The sequence below is a fragment of the Prunus mume genome, linkage group LG6, assembly GCF_029339155.1.
Source record: "Prunus mume cultivar Tortuosa linkage group LG6, ASM2933915v1, whole genome shotgun sequence".
NCBI lineage: Eukaryota > Viridiplantae > Streptophyta > Magnoliopsida > Rosales > Rosaceae > Prunus > Prunus mume.
Window position 1 is genome coordinate 10,188,883 of NC_142703.1, and position 21,928 is coordinate 10,210,810.

General features: G+C 37.2%; 2 protein-coding genes and 1 pseudogene across 4 annotated transcripts; 1 reads left to right on the forward strand and 2 right to left on the reverse strand.

The window, feature by feature from the left end:
• Window positions 1-38: 38 nt before the first annotated feature.
• LOC103334378 (C2 calcium/lipid-binding plant phosphoribosyltransferase family protein) lies at window positions 39-3,364 on the reverse strand. The gene has a single exon (XM_008237336.3). The coding sequence runs from the start codon at window positions 3,345-3,347 to the stop codon at window positions 279-281; it is 3,069 nt and encodes a 1,022-aa protein (XP_008235558.2). The 5' UTR covers window positions 3,348-3,364; the 3' UTR covers window positions 39-278.
• An 8,329-nt stretch (window positions 3,365-11,693) lies between these two features.
• Window positions 11,694-14,042, reverse strand: LOC107881318 (uncharacterized; annotated as a pseudogene). Its single transcript, XR_016128120.1, has 2 exons — window positions 12,507-14,042; window positions 11,694-12,167 (listed from the first exon to the last, which is right to left on the reverse strand). The product of XR_016128120.1 is annotated as an uncharacterized LOC107881318 (transcript).
• Window positions 14,043-15,976: 1,934 nt separating this feature from the next.
• Window positions 15,977-19,321, forward strand: SD3 (import inner membrane translocase subunit). 2 transcript variants are annotated; one of them, XM_089054640.1, is made up of 10 exons: window positions 15,977-16,135; window positions 16,270-16,391; window positions 16,477-16,542; window positions 16,628-16,646; window positions 16,909-17,072; window positions 17,251-17,429; window positions 17,545-17,593; window positions 18,229-18,348; window positions 18,521-18,738; window positions 18,975-19,321. In XM_089054640.1, exons 1-9 carry the CDS (start codon window positions 16,132-16,134, stop codon window positions 18,692-18,694), a joined length of 897 nt encoding a protein of 298 aa, XP_088910766.1. In that variant the 5' UTR covers window positions 15,977-16,131; the 3' UTR covers window positions 18,695-18,738; window positions 18,975-19,321. The 2 variants fall into 2 exon arrangements, with proteins under 2 accessions (XP_088910766.1, XP_008235556.1); XM_008237334.3 differs by having other exon boundaries at window positions 18,521-18,724.
• The last annotated feature ends 2,607 nt before the right edge of the window (window positions 19,322-21,928 follow it).

Genomic DNA, 21,928 nt, shown 5'->3' on the forward strand with positions numbered 1-21,928 from the left:
TTCGAATTATACGACGAGATACAATTCACAATCAAATGTAGCACCAAACAAATCATTGGATTAGTGTAATTCTACCTGGACACATAAATATAAGCAAGGATAATAACTACAAGTCAGATTGAACTTCCATAATACACGAATTGCATCTTCAACAGAACAGTTAGCTAACGCCTCCTTACGCATAGGACCAAAAAGGAAAAAATAACATCCATCCTACTTATCAAACACATATCCAAAAGTCCTCAAAATGATGATAATGATGCAATGAATTCAACCCTCTACAACAAGCTATCAGCCCTGGTGGGCAACCTCCTAAAGAAACTCAAAGGTTGGCAAGGCAACTTGCTTCTGAACCTCGGCGGCCTCAGAACATACAAGCCCAACAAAACCACCACAATTCTGATTGGCACTGCATAGAACACAACAGCAGCAATCAAGCAAAAGATGGAGAACAAGAATGTGGCCCTCGGGTCTCTCCAGCTCAGCAATGCTTGGAAGCGTTCACCTTGTGTAGCCATGTCACGAACAACAGTTTGAATCCTTCCCCCCAAGCTCCTAAGCCGGTCATACCTCATTCGAACAACCTCAGCACTCCGACTTGTTGGGAACGAATCGAATTCCTCATCCAATTCGTCGGCATAGACGCTCTCAGCATGGGAAAGCTGGGTGTCCATGTGGGGAGGTTGGCGTGGTCTAGACTTATATCGCCAAAGTCCCAAGAAGGCAGTGTAAAGCAAAATCATTGGGATTATGAGCTCTGGAAATGCAACGAGAAAGAGGAAAAATGCAACAAATAGAGCTGAGTAGACTGGCTTGTTCCAACTGCGCATCAATTCCACAAATCTTCCCATAGCAACAAGTCCTGAGAGAACATTCATTAGTCGAAAGAAGTTGGCTTTGCTCCTTCTCATGCTCCACATATGGGAGTCATGATCAAGCATATACTCCACGACCTCTCTGCCCAATTGCGGCTCTGCCCGGCTAAGCCTAGAGGCCACCACATTCATTGCTTGGTACCTCAGGGTCTCCAATTGATTCACACTCAAAGGGTTCACAAAATGCATCTTTGGTAACAGTGGCATTGTGTACATATGCATCATGTTAGCCATATTTGCACATGTAAACCGAACAGCTAAATGAAGCTCACCCATTTTCTTTACCCCTGAAGTGTGCAGTATGAGGAGGGGATACGAGTGAGTATAAACCCGATCAGATTCAAGTGTGGACAATCGAATCCTAACTTTCCCAATTTGTGAATCGCGAGCTCCTGGATTGTTTGCCAAGTTCTTGTTTATGCAGGAATTATCAAACACTCCAATTGTGACAACTGTGCAGGGATCATACACCTCCCAAGTGTACTGCTCGTTCCATTTTGGGGCCAAGCTATCGACAACAGTTCGAGTTCGAATCCATTTGTGACCATACTTTGCAACACAATAGGCATCACTAGACCCTTTTTTCCCTTCTTTGATTTTCATTGGCATAAGCCCTGTTGCACCCAAAATCCCCATTTCAAGCACACCAATGTGAGGCTTCCAAAGCCGCTTGTCAGTTGGCTTAAGATCACTGCTATACATTGTGGCCTCATCTAGCACATGATAACCACCATCAAGTGAAACCCGAAGATGAATTCTAGACCCAAACCTTGTCATCATTTTGGACTCTTCTGCTGCATTGTTGAAATGGTTGTTGTCAAGATTAAACCATCTTGAAGCCACTGGCTTTTCATCTGTGCGCTTTTCGATTGCTGTCATCGGAAGAAGCACTCTCCCCACCACCTCATCACGCCCTGGCCCGACCTTGTCTTCAACAGAAACCAACAAGAAGTCGTCTATTGGCTCAGCCACCACAAACATCATCTCATCATTCCAATAAGGGTTGGAGAGGCTCCTCAAGCTGCTTGGCTGTGCAATTCTAGTCCTCAAAACCTGGTTTCCCACCTGAACTTTCACGGAAAGCTCAGGAAACCACATCATTGCAGGCCCTTTCCCACCAGGAACAATGTCTTGAGCTTCAATGATGGAAACTCTCAAATACCACAGCCTCGGGGACAAATAAACCTTCGACTTAATCGAACAATGCCCATCAAAATTCACATTGGCAGACTTCGAATGCCAAGCTTCAGCAAATGCCTCATCAGCCTGAGTTCCAAACCAAATTGAAAGCATCACCTCCCCTGTTTTCGACTTATCACCCTTCTTATCCTCCATTCTATACCATTGTGGAGCCAACTGACTATCCGGCGGGGCCCTCCTGGGAACCTCATTCAAATCAAACCAAACGCGGCCTAAGAAGTCATCTTTGCTGCCCTCTTTCACAAAAATCTCCACCATTGATGACTGTATGCAATCTTTTGAAAAAGCAAAAACTTGACCCCACTCAACATTGTTCAAACCAACCCTCTTTGTAATTCCTCTGTAGTTCCCTAACTTTACTTCAGCCACCAAATCCCCACCACCAAACAAAGAGATTTCTTTGGCTTTCAAAACTCTCACATAAAGGTACTGCATTTGCTCAACAAGGTCATAAGTAGAGCTAGTTTTGTCCTTTTTCAAAGACTCACCTCCGAGTTGAGGCCGAGTCTCTTTGAGTGAAAACTCGGTCAACCCATTTGAGTACCCACCCACCCCACCGCCTCCGGAGCCGGACATAACAGAACCAGGCCCTGTATTAATCAAAACAGGCTTGTTCATCAGTATCACCTCACCTGGACTTGGCTGATCCACATTCTTTGAGTGGTGGTTGTTGTTCTGGTTCTGTTGGGTTTGCTTTGTTTCTTGCACCAGCTGCTGATTTGCCGCCATGGCTGAGTTTGGTCCCTGAAGTTTCTTGCTTTTCTTCGAAAACCCAGAAGCCGAAGCAGAAGGAGCAGAAATAGAGGAGGAGACTGTTCCATTAGCCCCAACTTCCTTGACCTTTTCCCTTGTTGAAAGGTAAAGCTTGAAGCTTATTTCCCCTCTGATGTGAGAAAAAAGGCTCCTTTTGTCAAGGGAATAAAGCTGAGGAACCTCTTCACCTTCTTTTGCAATGTTAGAGCCCGAAACTCGAACTTTTCCCAGGAAATTTCTACTATTGCTGGACCTCCTCTCGTTGAAGACATTGGCTTCTATGGTTCTGTAAGGAAGATCAGCCACGTCTTTGATATGGAACACAAGCTTTTCGTTCCAAATGGGGTTGAGGTCTTTGTATTTTACTTGGGTTCTGAGCCTTTGGTTCTCAAACTCTACTTCTACAAATGGTGAAGAGGAACCTTCACCGTTTTTGGGCATGAGATTGTGCGCTGCAACCACCTCAACCACAAGCTTTTCTTTGCTGTGGTTGCCGTTGTTGTTGGTACTCATAGTCATGGCTCTGCTTCTCTGTTGAAGAATAAGGAAACAGGTTAAGAAATTTGAAGACAACCCGAGAGAGCGAGAGACAAAAGGACAATGAAGAGCCAAAAAGGAAGGAGATGGTAACAGGGACAATGGAGATTCAGAGAGAGAGAGAGATGGAATAATGGGACAAATGGGGGAGGCTCAAGAAAAAGCTCAAAATCACTGTAGGAATCAGACGAGCGTGCAGCAGAGTTATTCCACTGAGAGAGAGAGAGATTGATGCAGACTACTTCAGTGTACAAAGGAGCAAGATATGAACTGAGTTGGTAAAAGCAAAAAACAGTCAAATTCCCACCTTCTTTTTGGTGGAGCGTTTTGGAAACGGACCAATGGCCAAAGGAGAACACGTGGGGCCCACAACATTCTTAACGTTAACCTACCATGTAAAACTATATTACCATTTCTATAACCTTGAAATTAATAGAGGTGGTCAACGGCCTTGTGTTGCTCAGGTCGGGGCAGAATGTTTGTATCCGCAACCCACAACCACAACACAAATGTATGGTTCTTCTGATTACTGTGCTCCAGAACAATAATTAAATAGCTGTTTTGTTCTGCTAATGAATTAAATACTAGTTGTTGGCCCCATTAAATAGCAGTTAGCATTGTTTTTCTCTCTTTAACTTTCAACAGATTGCTTAATTAGTACTACAAACTTGTGTGTCAACAAATAACAAATGTACGAGTGTTTAACAATATATAATTTACTGATTTTTCTACAATACGGATGTGTAGTTGGTGCGAACTATATGAGTTCACGTCTCTACTAAAGTATTGTTAAGTTAAAATTCATTCAGTTGAGTAAAAGGCTTGTAACTCAAATGATTAAGGATATTCATCCATGTATTGTATTCGAGATACTAGGTTAAGTTATCCGCTCCCATGATATTGTTTGTCTACTATAAAAAAATTCCATTGAAAATAATTTATTTCAATTTACTAAGTCTTTTGTGTAATCGTTTGGGTGTTCTAATTAAATTTCTTTATATCCCAAAAGTCCTATCTATTACTATTAGGTCATTACTTAAGTATCTATTGTCCCCTTTTCATTTTTTACTTTTTCAGATTTATTACTCGTATAAAGATTTTAGCACATTCACGTTTAATAATGTATTATACACATACGCACGTATTTCTCATGTTTAATACACCTATTTTTTGCAAAAAAAAAAAAATTCAATAAGACACACAAAATTCATGTATTATACATATAATTCTCACATACTATTGAATAAAAATAATATATGTTTTTATAAAAATGGTGTAGCCGCACGGCTATACTCAGTTTTTCTAATTGTCTTTAAAAATAGTATTACCGGGCGGCTATACTTCTTTTTAAATTTTTAAAACGAAAACAGTATAGCCGGACGGCTGTCCTTGTTTCATACGTGGCGCGTAAGGAATGCTATACTATATTCTATTTGGATTTTTAAAGAAAGTGTATAGCCGTACGGCTTTACTCGTTTTCCATTTTTATAAAATCTGTTTGACACGTGGCACCTATGTGATGGGTGAGTCTTTTTTTAATGTATAAATAATATCGCCGCGCGGCTATGTATTTAAAATAAAAATAAAAAAAACATATAATTAGTTTCTTTACTTTTATTTTTTGGCCTACTTCTTTAATTTAATATATGTAATTAAGTAACATCTTAGCCTTTTTGAATCACTTTAATTAGTAATTATATTTTAATATAAAAAAATTTATAGAAAAAGGTCCACAAAATAATTTATTTCCATTTACGAAATCTTTTGTGTAATCGTTTGGGTGTCCTAATTAAATTTCTCTATAGCCCAAGATCCTTATCCATTACTATTAGGCAATTAATCGGGTATCTACTGTCCCCTCATTTTTTTACTTTTCCGGAGTTATTACCTGTATAAAGATTCTAGCACCTTCAAGTTTAATAATGTATTATACACGTACGTATATGTTTCTCATGTTTAATACACCTATATTTTTTTACAAAAATTTCAATAAAACACGTAAAATTAATGTATTAAACACATAATTCTCACATACTATTGGATAAATATTTTTTTTTAAAATGGTATAGCCGCACGGCTATAATCAGTTTTCCCTAATTGTCTTTAAATATAGTATAGCCGGGCGGCTATAAATCGCATAGCGGAGCGGCTGTACTTGGTTGACGTCGCTCTTAAATAGTATAGCCGCCCGGCTATACTAGATTCTTCTTGAATTTTTCAAAGAAATAGTATAGCCGTGCGGCTAAACTCGTTTTCATTTAAAAAAAAATCTGTTTTGACACATGCCAAATCATACATCAATTGAATTTGTACTTGCTTGCCATGACAACATCTCCCAATCTGTATGTATGTAAAACAAACACAGAAGATCTGAGTGCTGGTAACAATATAGTACACAGAGAGAGAGAGAGAGAGAGATTACATGTGTATTGTGGTTTTCACAGGTTTCTTGGCCTGCAAAAGCAAAATCCATTTGTAACCATGTGAACTCTGAAGGGAGAAACAAAGTATACAAGAAAGAAAAGGGTAGGGGGGTTTAGACCTAATTAACAGCTACCATTTCTGAGATGGGAGTGAAGAAGAAGAAGAAGAAGAAGAAATGAATGTGGGTTGATGGCTGGCTGCCCAGATGATTGTAAGATTTTGAGTCACAATTATGAAAGTGAAAATCATGACACTAACAACAAAGTGAAGACTAAATAAATTTTAATTTCCAAATAAAAGAAGAAAAAAAAAAAAATCAAATTTTCAACTCAATTTTTCCCTCGTTTCCAAAGTGACTCTCAGAGCTGCTGGCTGAGGCGACAGGACAGGAGGGCGTGCTAGAATCCACAGAGAATCCAACATTTTTTTAATATTTTAAACCAAATTGAAGTAGAGTGCCCGAAACAAACAATCTCGAAGTCCGAGGTTGTTTTTACTTTAGTATTATTTTTTGTCTTTTCGTTTTCTCCCAAAATTTTTGTTTTATTTATATTTATTCTTTTCTGTTTTTGAGAATGTTTGGTCTCCGCAACTTTCAGGCGCGTGCGTGTTACACGGTCCCCATAATACTGTTACGGTGTTTGCACCGTCGCTGTCATGTGGGGTCCTCCAGTAACCCGTAATTTGCAACGTCGTTTGTCGCACCCAAAAAAAATCTTTCAACTCCGATCAGGACGCAAGGGTCAAAAACTTTGCATGGCGATAAAAAAATTGTAATGAAATCTGACGGCTGAGAATGAGATGGCCTATTTTTAATATCTAATTCTATTCCAACCATTAATTTTTTCTAAAATTCTATGATTAATTTATTTTTTCTGTCCAACTCATAATAATAATAATAATAATAATAATAAAAAACACAAAGGAGAGAGAAAATTTGTAAAAGAAGCCAAAATGGACAAAATTGCCCTTATTTACTTTTTGGATTTCCTAAGAAATCATTTACATTTGCATGTCTTTGATTTGAAAGTTGAGAGGTTTTTCTGTCTTTTTTGAAAAAGCTTTGGCTTTTTCCAAAAGTGAAATTTTTTTTTTGGCTAAAACCTAAATTTACTTAATTTATATATGTATATTGGGTCTGAGATACGCTAGATTACTCAAGGGCAAATAATTGGGCCTCTGCAGGGCTTGGGTTGGCCCAAACACTGGAAACTGAAATTGATGATGGGTCAATCGAACATTGGGCCTTGTTGGCATGTGTTATCCCTTCTCCTAATTGCCTCCAAAGCTAAGAAAGGTATTATGTCTATTTAGTTCCAAATTCTCCAACTTGATTCAAAACTTACTGACTAATAAAGCCTTCTTTCTTTCTTCATAAAATGGTAACATGATTTAACAAACTCTTAACCAACCCAAACAAGAAGTTGTGAACACTACATCGACTCTGCAACACTCTCTTATATCATTCTTACGTAATTGTTTATCAATCATTACGTACGTGAATCAATTCACAATCTTGTGCACGTAAATGTGAATGACAATTATATCCTTACACTTACAACGTGTAAGCTTTTGTATCCTCAAGATTTTTTTAAAAAATTAACCAACTTTACACTTTTGAGAATTTAAACTCCAAATCATTATTCCTTTATTTAACCGGGTGAATATGGTTATCCATATTAGATAAAATAACAAGGGACTTGATTTAATCACTTGATTTTTACGTAACTATAACTAGTAGGGTTATTTGTAATCAATTCTGAACCTTTGGATATGTAATACACCACTAGGGTTATTTACATATTTAATTGGTCCCATATTAAAACGAAGAATCTAAAATGTCTGCCATAGCAGCATAGCTCAAAGGTTGTCACACAAGATTGCGCATAAACCAATTTCTGTTTTCCAAGGTCTTAGAGCATCTCCAAGGGAGATGTTAAATATTAAACATCAAATTTAAATTTGATGGCTGATGTGGCAATTTGACATCTTACACAGCTTTACACTTCATCCAATATGTCAAATTAAATTATTAATTTATTACATTTTAGTGTTGATTTATTTTTAATTCAAAAGAAAGGAAAAGAAAAAATAATAAAATATTCATTTGACATCTTGCTTTTGGGATGTCAAAAATAGCATCTCAACCTTCAGCCTTCATTCCACATCAGCTTTGACACATCGGTTAGAGTGATGTGAGATGTTATTTTTAACAGTTAGATATCTATGTGACACTTTTGACACATCGGTTGGAGATAATCTCTCTCTCTCTCTCTCTCTCTCTCTCTCTCATCACAAGGCTGCGCATAAGCTTATTTCTTGATGTTTTCCAAGTTCTTAAGTGGCTAGATCGATGGAGGTCATGTTGTTCGAGAACTTTCATGAAAACATCATACCTGAAATCTTGTTGAAGTTGCCCGTCAAATCTATGGGGAGATGCATCGATCGTTGTACGCAAGTCATGGAGTTATATAATCAATAGTTTTAGTTTCAAATGCGTCCGTCTGATCAACCATGCAGCACGCACAATCAAATCCAACATCCAAAACAACCACGATCAAATTGCTCAATCATATCTACATAGATTTCCAAATGTAAGTTTCACTCATCGCAATGGAACACTCTCGGATCATCCAAAAAGGTGAGTGTGGCAAGTCTATGAATCCATATCCATCCTGCAATGGCACAACTACTTTTTGGAAACCCAACCAATGTGTTTTGGGTGCTAAAAGCAAGAATAAGTTTGGATTCCATTCGACCAAAAGAAAAAAAGAAGTTTGGATTCGATTTCGAGTTAGCACTTGCTTTCAAAGATTTTATTTATAGTCTCAAGTGGGACTTCAAATCTGCTGTCTCTATTTTCTATATACCTTTCTTGTCCCTACCTAAAATATTGACATTTGTACATCCAATAACATCAATTTAACGTAATTAACTCTAATAAAGTCCTTTTCTTCTTCATAAAATGGTAACATGATTTAACCAACTCTTAACTAAACTAAACAAGAAATTGTGAACATGACACCAACTTTGTAACATTCTTGTATGCCACTCGGGCGTAGTTGGCTATTAATCATTACATACGTGGATCAACACATATATAATTGCCTATCAATCATCACGTATACATATCAACTCACAATGCACGTAAACATGCATGAGAATTATGTCCTAACACTTACAACGAGTGGGCTTTTGTAAATTGTATCCTCAAGATTTTTAAAATTAACCAACTTTTACATTTTTGAGTATTTATAAATAAATAAAAATGGAGGGTACAGCCAACGAAAAAAAGTAAAAAGGGAAACATTTTTCACATGTTGGGGGTCTTTTTCACAAAGATAAGATAAAAAGGTAATATAGGCATATTCCAAGTCCAAATACAACTAATATTCTTTTTTTTCTTTTATTATTATTTTTTTCTCAAAACGATGTACAGTACAATTATTGTTCCTTTATCCAGGTAAAATATGGTTGTTCCCAGGTAGGTAAAATAACAAGGGTAATAATTTCATTAGTGGGTAGGTTCTTGACACTCTGCCTGAGATCAAATCTGAACCCTTGGATTTCTATTACACCCACTAGGCCTAGGGTTATTTAAATATTTAACTGGTCCGATATTAAGACGAAGAATCTGCCACACAGCAACATAGCTCTCAAATTTTGTCACGACACAAAGCTGCGCAGTTCTTGCTGCTCCCCAAGGTTTCAGCTTCCCAAATCATTTTTGTTCCTCTCATCATTTCCAAATAATTATTATAATTCCCAAGTAATTAATTTATTTATTTAAAAAAATATTTTGTCTCTGCTTTTGCTTTGCAGCCTAGCTAAGAAGAGTTCATGGAGGCTATTAGCAGGCTCATTCGAATACATGAGCGGCAGGAAGAAGAAGAGCGGGAGCAGAAAAAAAGAAGAAGAACGATTTGGGGTTGTAACAATCACATCATCCCCACAACCCGGTTTTCCATTGCGAGCTTGGAATCGAAAGAGAGCCAGAACAATGGAGAGTGTTCTATCTGTTTGGATGAATTTTCAGAGGGAGAACAAGTCACCCAAACGCCTTGCAAGCACAAGTTCCATGAAGACTGCATTTTGAAGTGGCTGAATGGGAAGCACTTCTGCCCGATGTGCAGGTTTCAGCTGCCAACCAAGGTGACGAAGGATGCTATGAACAAGCTCATTCTAGGCAGCTGAACTGAGAAATGTGTTATGCTGCTGTTGTTGTGACCCAGCTTCTTCTTGTGCTTATCTTTGACCTTGTGGTTCAATTGACAAGAAGAACAATAAGACAAGTTTCAATTGATTGGGCTTAGTGTTTTTTTTTTAAAATAAATGAATGCATGAGTGTGAGTCAACTTTAGCAACCCTTTCTGTGATCTTGTTGTCATGGCCATGGATTCCAACATAGAATAGTTCAAATGGCAGAGCAAGCTCGAGATGAAACTTGATCTTTGGAACGTAGAGTTGAGATGTCCAACACAGTGTTTGCTTCGACACCTGTTTTGAGACTTAAAAGAACTTTGTGATTGTGAAGACACGTGTATTGTGTTGGGTCTATATTTTTAGGTGTCATGGAAGTGCCAGATATGTTTATCCTACCCGAAAAAAAAATGTTGAAATCCAATCTCTGCAGCCAAAATAAATAAAAAGACTCTTATCTCTATCTTCATTATACTACAGAGTACGCTTCACTTACTTTCATGTTTTTTGGGTAGATTGAAACTTTCCTTTAAACAATGAACATTTTCTCTTTTTTCTCTTTCTCCCCGTTATTTTTCTCTCATTCTTTTTTTCAGTCATCTTCTTCATGAATCTCTCTTTTTTCTTTGATGCATCTCTCTCGTAGAATTTGGGGTTGTTCTAATAAATTGAATTTATGGCTTGTCGAATTAGGATTTCTAAATTAAATTGGGGCTTGTAAAATAAGAGCTTTGAATTGTGAATTATATTCCTCAATGTTAGAGAAATGATATAATATGTTCTATTAAGCCCAAAAGGAATGGTGTTTTTTTTTTTTTTTTTGCGCCATAATGGTTTATTGGGGTTCATATGGGGTCATAATTTTAGAATTTGGCCCAAGCACCTTCACCAGTCACTAGGAAAAACCCAAGCACCTCCATCTTTTTGAAAATATTTGTCCGACTCTTCCCCACTTTCTCACTAGCATTTAGTTCCTACTCTTTTGTCCCTTACTTTTCTTTTCTCAACTATTGGGTCCCTCTTTCATTCATTCGTAAAAAAAGGGAACCCAAAATCTGTTGTATTTGATGATTACATTATGGCCCAAGGAACTCAAAAGCCTAATCCAAAACTGAAAATTTTCAAATTTTGTACTTTTTTTTTTGGTACAAATCGGTATTTTAGGAGAGTACAAAATCGAATACTCATTGAGTTATATGCTGCTACCCTCTCTCCTAAGTAGTCGCATTGGTAAGCACCACAGCTCATTCTTAATTCACCATTGAGAGCTTGAATTCAGAAATTTGAAACTTATAAATTCCCTATAAATGAAGAAAGAAAAACACACCACAAGTTTGATGGGATAAGGCTCAATGGATCATTGCATGTAGGATTTTAACTCAAAAGGTCTTGATTCATGTGTACCACCTACTTACTTTCAAATTGTAGTGGGGTCATGGCCACTCTCACGTTCAGTGCCAAGGCTTGTATTAAGCCACACTCAAATGACAAAGAAGTCAGATAACTCACTGCAGCTCTCGATTGAGAAAGTCCAGAGGGAACTTCCACCATCTGAAGTGGAGATTATTGGAAGGGCAAAAATTTGGATTTGAACTCCTTTTCTCTTTTACAATTCATGCTGGGCAGAGAAGTTGTAGGCCTCTGAACCTAATCATCCTACTGTGACTACGTCTTGCCGGTTTCCATATTGTCAAAAACATTGAATTTTGGTTTATATGAAGCTAAACAACGACTTGAATTGCGAGGAAGGAGAGAATCCCCACAAGGAGGAAAATCTGGACAAGAATAAAAAGTACCACAACACCTCCACAAAAAATACAGAAAAAAACACCCTACGGCGCATCCCTATCTTTCCCTAGAAGAGAGTCCAGCCAAGGTGCCATTCAAACGAAACTGGAGCCTTCTTCAAGCCAAATTGAGTAAGAGCATGCGCCACACCGCTACCCTTTCAAGGTTGATACAGAACATCCGTCACGTACATGTCGACCACCAACCATCTAGTATCTTCCACCACATTGCCAATGTTGCTCCACCAACCCATTCTGCCATTAAGCATTGAAACAACTTATTGGGAGGCAGTTGCAAGTATAAAACGATTAAAACCCAAAAAGCCTATCATCAATAAACCTTCCCGTATGGCCACTATCTCCCTCCCCTAAACATCCAACCCCTGCGGCCCTGCAGCAGCAAAACCACAAAAGAAAATTCCTTTCATCAACTTACAGAGACAAGTAACACTTTCGAACTAATTATACAAGGTTGCTTTTTTATGCTTCTTTAATATTGAAAGTCATATATCTACAATGTTCTCATTTCGAAACAAAAGTATCAATCAACAACATCTATACGGAGTGTTGCTTTTTATTCTCAGACGAAAACACAGGAATTTAATTAATATGATATCCATACAATACAAAATCAGAGGATTCTCAAAACAGCCTTGTACATAGAAATACATAAATCCCCTATAAACAGAAAATAAAAAAGCACACCACAACACCAAGAGGAATGACTTACCATAATGATAATAGCTTGTTGAAGACAATGAAATAGAAGTTTCTTACTGAGAAGACGCTTGGACAGAAGAGCTTCCCGATGTGCTCGCTTCGCCAGACTGCCTGACCCGAGGCGATCCAATGTACTTATGCGGGACATGGGCTATTTTCGACCAATCCTCACCACTATCGCATCTACATCTTTCCTCAAGCTCAGGACATTCTTGAATAGAGAGGTGCTGGAGTTTAGTGAGAGGCTTGAAGCCCGGTGGCAACAGTTTTAAATTAGGACAATCATGTATGGTCACAGATCTAAGAGAATCAATATCCTCAAACCATTCTGGCAAAGCTGTTAGATTGGGGCAGCCACTCATTTCCAAGCAGTGCAGGGTCTTTACATTTTCTAATGCTTCCAGCAGAGAATCAAAACAAGGACAGTCCAGAACAATCAAACTTCGAAGGGAGGAGAGGTGTTGCACACCGGCCTGGAAAGGAACCAAGCTTTGGACAGTACATGATGGTCAAGTGCTCAAGCAATGTGAGCTGTTCCAATTTCGACGACAGAGAAGTTAGTTCACTGCAGTTTTCAATGGACAAAGTTCGAAGCGAAACCAAACCTGCAATATGTTAGACTGTGACAGTCACTAATCTCCAGTGACTCCAGAGCTTTAAGGTTCTGCAAACTTTGTCGCAGAGAGGATAGCTCTTCACACCAACGAATGGTCAATGATTTCAAAGAACTCAAGTTTTGCATATGCAAAGGCATTGAATGAAGCTTGGGGCAAGACAAAATCTTCAAGGAAGACAGACTAGCTGATGCAAAGAGCCCTTCCGGGAGAGACACTAGGTCTCGAATATTGTCAAGAATAAGAACAGATAGCAAACTTGAATCTGCCATGGGCACCATCATAGGATTACAATCTCACAGCTCCAAATGTTGAAGGGACTGAGGTAACGGTATATGTGCTAACTTGGAGCAACTCTTTACAGTTAATTTCTTCAATCTACGGAATGCATTTCCATCATTTGCACTTGACCACTCTTCCAAGTTTGCAAAATCACTTATTGATGGTTATTCGAGTGATGGAAACCATATGTTTGCACCGTCACCATAGAACTCTCTACCAATTTTCTTAACCCCATCCATTCCATGCAGAGAAATTGTCTTAAGTAGCGGAAGATTCCCAAGGGCTGGAAGATATTCACTTCTTCTACAGTTGGTGAAATCAGCGGAGACAAGATTTGGGAGAGCCCAGTTGGGAAATTTGGTTCTTGGGTACCCATTTATAACTAGATTTTTATGTGGTTGCAGGAATTCAATAAGTTTTTCAGCTTGCAACGCTATATGCGATCCTGAGACACCTACTTCAGCTGGGGCATTAGGTGGTTTGGCGAATGAATCTTTAAATCCCGGAATAAAACCCCTGTATAATCCCAATGACTTTTCCTTCTTGACCAATATGCGTGGTATAGCATCTTCAATATTCTCCAAGCTAGAAATATTCAACTCCCCGTAAAGATTTAAATTGAACAGCTCATGGAGATTCACGTGCAAGAATTACAATTCCAGAAACTCTGTATGAAGCAAAACATTTGCGAACTCTCTTATTGATCGAAGATTCCGGCAGGTTAGAGAACAGAGATAAAATTTATTCAAGTTTTGAATACTTGCGTGTGCTAGATCTCAACCACTGTGATCTTGTTGATCTGCCGAATTCCTTTGGTGACTTGATATGTTTGAGGTATCTTGACTTGTCTTACACACCTGTCACCCAGATTACCTGTAAGCATACAGATCTGTTTTTTTTGCATACCTTAAACCTAATTTGTTGTCATAATCCTGAGACTTTGCCACGTTTGGAAAACTTCAGCCTAAGACATCTTAACTTAAGTGGATCTATAAGTTTGACATTTATGCATTATGGTATTAAGCGCTTTCGCAACTCCCCATAAAGTTTTAAATTGAACAGCTCATGGAGATTCGCGATGTAGTTCTGTAGTTGATCTACCCTTCGCGACGCGACAAAAAGTGGCAAAGTCTGAAGTTGACGGAAGCGCTTAATAACATAATGCATAAATGTCAAACTTACAGATCCACTTAAGTTAAGATGTCTTAGGCTGAAGTTTTCCAAACGTGGCAAAGTCTCAAGATTATGGCAACAAATTAAGTTTAAGGTCTGCAAAAAAGACAGATACTGTATGCTTACAGGTAACTGAGTGATAGGCATGTAAGACAAGTCAAGATACTTCAAACATATCAAGTCACCTAAGGAATTTGGCAGATCAACAAGATCACAGTGGTTCAGATCTAGTACACACAAGTATTCAAAACTTGAATAAATTTTATCTCCGTTCTCTAACCTGCCGGAATCTCTAATCAATAAGATAGTTCGCAAATGTTTTGCTCATATAGAGTTTCTGGATGATCAGCACCTATGGTGGAGCAACTTCTGTTCTTGTACCTACCCCAGAAAGTCACCAGAAGTGGCCGGAATCGGGGGCCGAAAACCGGCCAAACCCTTATCGCTTATTTAAGCCCCAAAACGCAGAAATTTCTCGTATAAATTACAACCAACAGCTATAACACATTGAGAGGGTGAGAAAACATACCAAATCCCCGGAATCACCCGAACGAGCGTTGAGAAAAGTGGGTCAAAACCGATCGGATTTCTCGATTTTTCCGGCGAAAAAGGTGGTTTCAGTGGCTGAGATGGAGTGGGGCTGGTAGAGGAAGTTGAGCTTGACGTTTTGGTACCGGTCCCGCCGGATTTGGTGGCCGGACGTGGATGTGGTGGCCCAAAATCCGGGCGGGTGAAAACTGAAGGGGGGCCTGTTTCTTGCGAAATGAGAGGGAGGAAGAAGAAGAAGAAGAAGAAAAAGAAAATCTAAAACTGTCCGGTTACTGTAGCACGGTACTGTTTGATACACTAACATATTTTAAAATTACCTTTGCGTCCTTTTCGTTTTCAGACTTTTCCTACTTCGTTACAACTTGGAATTGGGCGTACCGCATGTCTACGAACTCGTATCGACGAGCTCTATGCAATGGTGCTACTCATTTCTTCAAAATCTTTCCGGATCAAAAAGTGACCAAAATGACCATGAACCCATGAACCCTAGACTTTAGAGAAGCCATGAACCCATGAACCCTAGACTTTGGAGTTGGTCTGAAAGACAAGTGGAATTTCAATTTGGTTGATCAATCATCCCATGAACCCTAGACTTTAGAGAAGCCAGGAAGGTTGACTTCATGACAACACAGAACTTGCTAACATTTGGATTCAAAGTTTAGTAAACATGCCAATAATATGTGTGCTTTTATCATAAAGTGATTACTCTTTTTAATATCAACATGTTAGCAAGCTATTTCTTAAATAAATAAATAAAAGAAAATCAATAGAATCCCAAGCATTGAGGCCCATCAAAAATATACTGAGTCCACCAACTCAATTCTAGCCCACTTAACTTGCTTGGGTTTCAAAGTCGGATTAACCCGACCCGTTTTCATAGTCCGAAACCAATCCCCCTTAGCTCCGGTTGAGGGTTTTAGACGATTGAGGAGACCAACAAACTGAACAAGGCTAGGGCATCAACCTTCGACACCAGAAACTGAACCACCACACCCTCCGAACCTTACTTGAACTACGATGGGTATGCATACGTTTCCGATTACTTTCGTGCATTTTCTCGGAAACCAAACAAGAAAACAAGTTTTTTTCTTTTCTTCAGTATCATTTTTCAAAGGGTTTATTTGACTTTGCGTCGGCAACACTTTTGGTTTTTAGGGTCATACAAGTGTGCTTTGGAGTTATGGAGAAAAAAGCAAACAGATGTTATTAGGGTTTTGCCCAAGATGAGATTGTGGGGGTACAGAGCTTTCCACACAGAGGAGGCCAAGCCAGATCAGGTTTATGTTTTGCTTTGGCTAGAATTTCTACGTTTCAGAGGCTTAAATTTTATTTAAACTAAGTTGCTATCTTATAATGGTGCAGTTGCTGGCAGTACTGAAATCAGGATGTGCAAGTCAATCTACTGCTCCTGCAAACCATTTGACTAGGGTGAGGTAATTGTGTGATATTGGTTTTTATCATTCTGTTTCTCTTAGCACATTGCAAGCTGATTTTTTTTCTCTGAATTCTGCAGGGCATAGCTGGAGCTGATGGTTAGTGACTGCTTCGCAAATTCATATAATAGATATGGTTTATTTGGCTTAAGTATTACAACTATCTTCTGTTGGTTAGAGCATCTAAATAGTTAATGGATAAACACCGGGAAACATTTGGACGCTGAAAGTTTGTATTGGCACTTGAAAATCAGTGAGATGTACTGATCTACTGGTGTGAAGTAGGGAAAGTTCTTATAGTTTTGCATTTTCTAGTGGTTTATTCTTTTGCACATAATTTCTATGCAATCATGCTTTGCAGGAATTCCTGTTCTATATGGAAGGAAGTGCGCTAGAGAGTTAATGTCTACTTCTTGGCCACAATTTCAACCCACAAGAAACTATATAGCAAGTTCCAGCATTCCTCAATTTTGTAGATCCATTTCATCAAAAGCTTCACGGCAACCACGACAAAGTCCATCTGAGGTTTGCTTCTGAACTGAATTTCTGAACTTTACATGTGCATTCTGTTTGCATGTTTGTGGCTGGGTAGTTTAACCATGTGCATTCTAATTTTCTAAATTTGATTCTCTCTTGATACTTTTTGTGAACTCAACTTTCATACTTATTGGTATCTTGATTCCTCAACTATTTACTTTTCCAGAATAAGAAAGACTTATCTACTGTAGAGGATCCTTTTGATGCTCCTACATACAACATCCCAGAAAAGCCTGTGACATTTGTGGAGGGAGCTTCCTACAGTGTAGTTATTCTTGCAGGGCTTGGAATTGCTGCTGCTGCAGGATATGCTGTCTTTAAGGAGCTTATTTTTGAACCGAAAGAGTGAGGAGACAACAAACCTTACTTTATTTTTATAGTTAAAATATCTTATAAGGTTGTAAATTGAATTTTTGAGTTCTTCAATATTACTTTAAAATGACAACATTGTCTTTGGCAGGTACAAGATCTTTAACAAGGCTCTTAAAAGGGTTCAAGATGATGCACAGGTTAGTTTATCATTATTTTTTCCTCTAAAAGAAACGGGGTAAATAAATTCTCTTAATTCTGGACCCATGGTTTTCTAAAAGGGGTTGGGACTTATTCATCCGTGTAATGGCCATGGACCTTGAAAAGATTTTAAATTTGTAATAGCAGTGGCAGTTTTCTTATGGCCAACACTGGCATTAGTTTTACGTGATGTGGGTAGGCAGAAACCTCTAGTCTCTAAGCAAAGTCTAATACATAGTGAATATAATAATTTACTGCCAATTAGATAAAAAAGTTTGGGTAGGTTATGAACACTTTCCAAAGAGGAAAACCCTACATAGTACCTATCAATGCATAAAGTACATGTATGAACACCTCAGACCTCAAACCTTAGATGTGCTAGCTACAATTGCATGTAGTAACTACAATTTCATGTTGGACAGCGGGTTATGCTGATATAATTATTCCTGGGTGAGGAATTCATTTCAACCTTGTATGCAGTTCATGGAATTTATGGACCATGATCGACCAATATCTGTAGGCAGTCTGAATTGAATTCCAGTCAATATTACACATAATCCTCTTTGTTTGTATGCATGTGAATATTGAGCTGGCAATGTTGTGGCTCAAATGACTTTGATCTTTTCTTTATCAGGTTAGGATGAGGGTCGGATACCCTATTACAGGGTATGGTCAAGAAAGTAGAAACCGTGCTGCTCGCCAACGCATTCCCAACAGAATATGGCATGATGAAGAAGGGGTAGAGCACGTAGAGGTGATTTCCCATTGTCCTTTTTGTTTGTTATTTGAAGCAACTTAACCAATGTTATTTGCAATACAAATCAATTCCCACTTCCTCATTTTGAATTTTGTTATTAATGTAAATGATCTCTCATAATTTAGAGTAGAAATGTTAACTTACTGCTTGTATGATCAATTGATTGTAGGTTAATTTTTATATACGAGGGCCTCACGGAGCTGGGAAAGTATTTGCCGAGATGTTCAATGACCAAGCAGACAAGCAATGGAAGTACACATATTTGATTGTTCAGATACAAGCACCTTCCCCAGCACAACTGATTTTAGAGTCTTATCTGCCAAGTTATAACGCAGCCAACTAGTCATGTTCACTTCTGTACCAAATGGCATGGGTAGGATATTTAGAGTTAGTCCTGTTAATAAGTTTTCTTTTGTTTTACCCCTAATATCCTCGAAAATGGTCGAGCTTAAACTTGCTCCTAATTTTTTCATTAATAGTTTTAAGCTTTATTTTTCAGTCACATTTTTCTTTTATCAACTCACATGAGAAATTTAATAAATTTGATCCCGAACTTTCCTGTTTTTTATTTATAATTTTTGTAGTGTCAACTAACCATATGTTGTTTCTTCTTCTTTTTATAGAATGCTATTGCTAGATAGAGTGAATCTTGCTGAGATAGGATGAGATTGAACGATTCAACATCTCCATTCTACACGCCAAGTGATTTCAGCAGGGAAAAGTTGAAATGCTTTGTTCCTTCCTACTCAAATTTTATTGCAACCATGCTTTCATGTTTATAGGATTCACTTTTCTCCATCTCCAAGTTTTATATTTTTATATTTAATACCAGATTAATCAACTAAGTATACCTTTATTATTTTTTTATTAATCGGCTTTAGTTGTTCATTTGCCTATTTGTCGTGCTGTCATGTTCGTTAACCTTACAAGGTTTGGAATATAAAAATGTTCAATGCATTACTATTTTGTATTATTTGTTTTTGAGAAGATTAGATTATTACTTTATATTGAAGTGAAAATGCTGAAAAGGTTTGCTTCAAAAGATATCAAATCATTATACTATCAAGAGACGTTACGTTATTACCTTTCTTATTCCATTCTAATTTTTTTATTGTACGTTTTAGGCTTGTTTTTTGGGTCAAAAACGATATTCTACTTTTAATCTAATCTATACTACAGGGAGCTAAGTGAGAAGTACATCCGTTCTTGTCAATTTGGCTAAGTTCATGTCAGGATATATTATAGTCCTCTCATTCATACTCGTTTGAAAAAGAATACAAAATCGATAATTTTCTTATGTTAAAAGGACAATCTTTTTAAAAATAATGTGAGAAAGATTTTGTTTCTTCTTTCAAGAAAAATGGTGAATTTGTTTATATATATATATATATATTTTTTTAAAAAGTGAATTAGTTTGCCCCCATTTCAAAAAAAGGACAAAATTAAAAGAAAAAAAAGCAAATTATTGCAATTTGCAATCTTCCAATTGATTCCGTATGTCAAGGCGGTCTTTATCGTCCACTTTCTCGAACACTATTGTGGCCCAACGGTTCTGATTGCACCGCAGCTATGCTCCTCAGATCTCCACCGTTATTTGTTGTCCCCATTAGATGATGACATTTTTCGTTCTGCACGTCCTAAGACTCGCAACGTGCTCACGAGTTTTTTAGTTTTTAGTTTTGCCTTAGGAGTTAAGACTGCAATTTATACCCACGCTCACATACTCACGCTCACCAGTTTTTTTCTTTAATTTCGTTATATTGTCTTCCTACTCCTCATATATATTCTTCAATTTGGATGGCATATTCAAGTAAAAGGTTCATTTTATATAATATTTCAATGGCATTTTTTTCCCAATTGTTTTGAAAGTCATATGGAGTCAGTGGTGGACCTAAGATTTTGCCTATATAAGATCGTGGTAAGCCGTGAACTAAATTGCTGAAATAATTTTTGTTGTTTAGTGAACTAAATGAAATTTTATAGAGGTCTGAAACTATTAATAAGTAGTGTTCATAGCCTATTTTATTGCATAAACATAATTCGGCATTTAAAACTTGAGAATCTCAATCAAGTGTCGACAAATGATCACAATTATCCTTGAGTATGTCTATCAACGTATGGAGCCAATAATATCATAATATTCATTTATATATTCTGAAACTTATATTTCTTTGTATTTTATACTTTAAATTTTCATATAGTTTTGTCGATATAACTTTATTTGAGAGACGACCTAAAAATATTTTAGGTTGGAGACAATATGGTCAAAGCTAAAAGTTAGGTAATTTTCTTCAAATTTAAATCTGGATAAAATTTAAGAATTTTTTTTTAGTTCTTATACAATATGTGAGTTTTGAACAAACCAAAAAAAAAAGAGTTCTTGGCGTTCTTTCATTTTTAATGGATTTAGACAGTCGTTTAAATTAAATTAAAGTAAATTATTGTTTGGATGGTCATAGTTTTCAGGTTCATGTAATTTACTCGATAAGGAAAAAAAATTCATGTAATTAACTGGAAATGGAAAAAAGGAATTTATGCAATTAACTAAAAAAAAGGAAATTGTTCATGAAATTAAAGGAGGCGCGTGTCCCGGTTATTTTCCTTCCGATATGAGATGGCCCTTAGCAGCTACGTGGCTCCTTATTATTGCCCTACCTTTTGTTTTCCTGTAATAAATGTTGACTTTAACCAGTTTACTAGGTTAACCTTAACCTGAATATTCTCCACATATGTTGGGTTTTGATGCCGTCTTTTAGCCCTAATATTTTTCCACTCCCAAAACTACCCACAAATTTGACATATTATTACGAAGTTAGCCTTCTGAATTTTCAACAGTTTTCTTTTGGGTTTTATTTTTAATTTTTTGGTTCATAAGCCATCAACACATAGAAGATTCCATAAATGGTATAGTTATTTAATAAGGGTAATTTTGTAAAGCACAAATTCATAGATATTATATGTAGGAGTAGGACAAAGCACATTTATGCATGTCACATTGAAGAATTTGTGCACCCTCACAAGAATTTTGTGACTTGCAGTTGAGAAAATACCCTAAAAAACACATTTGGTTCATACATCATGTAGATGAAGGAGCATGGATAATATTTTAGGCAAAAAAGGCAGCCTCTGATATGTTTGAATGAGTTACCCTATTTGTTCTTACCAAATTTGTTTTATGGAAAATCTTTACCAAAAGTTAATATATTTATCTTAATATTTAGTATATTTATCATAATATTTACTTACAGTTTCATGCTATGTTAATGTGACGCATACATAGTAAATGAAAATAATTTTTACTTTAGTGTTAAAATTCCTACATGACATATCAGAAGTCTCAGATTTGAACTCCCATGACATCTTGTTGTGTGTGTGTGCAACCTCATTCCTTGTAGTTTAGATTATCACTTATATTTATAAAAAAAATCCCGATCATGTGCTCAAATTTTTGGTGATCTATGTTAACCTTAAAATTTTTAATTTTTTTTAATTGAACAATAATATAGTGTGAATTTGTAATAGGATCAGATTGGAAAAAGGAAAAAGAGGAAATAAAAATAGAAAACATTTGACAGGT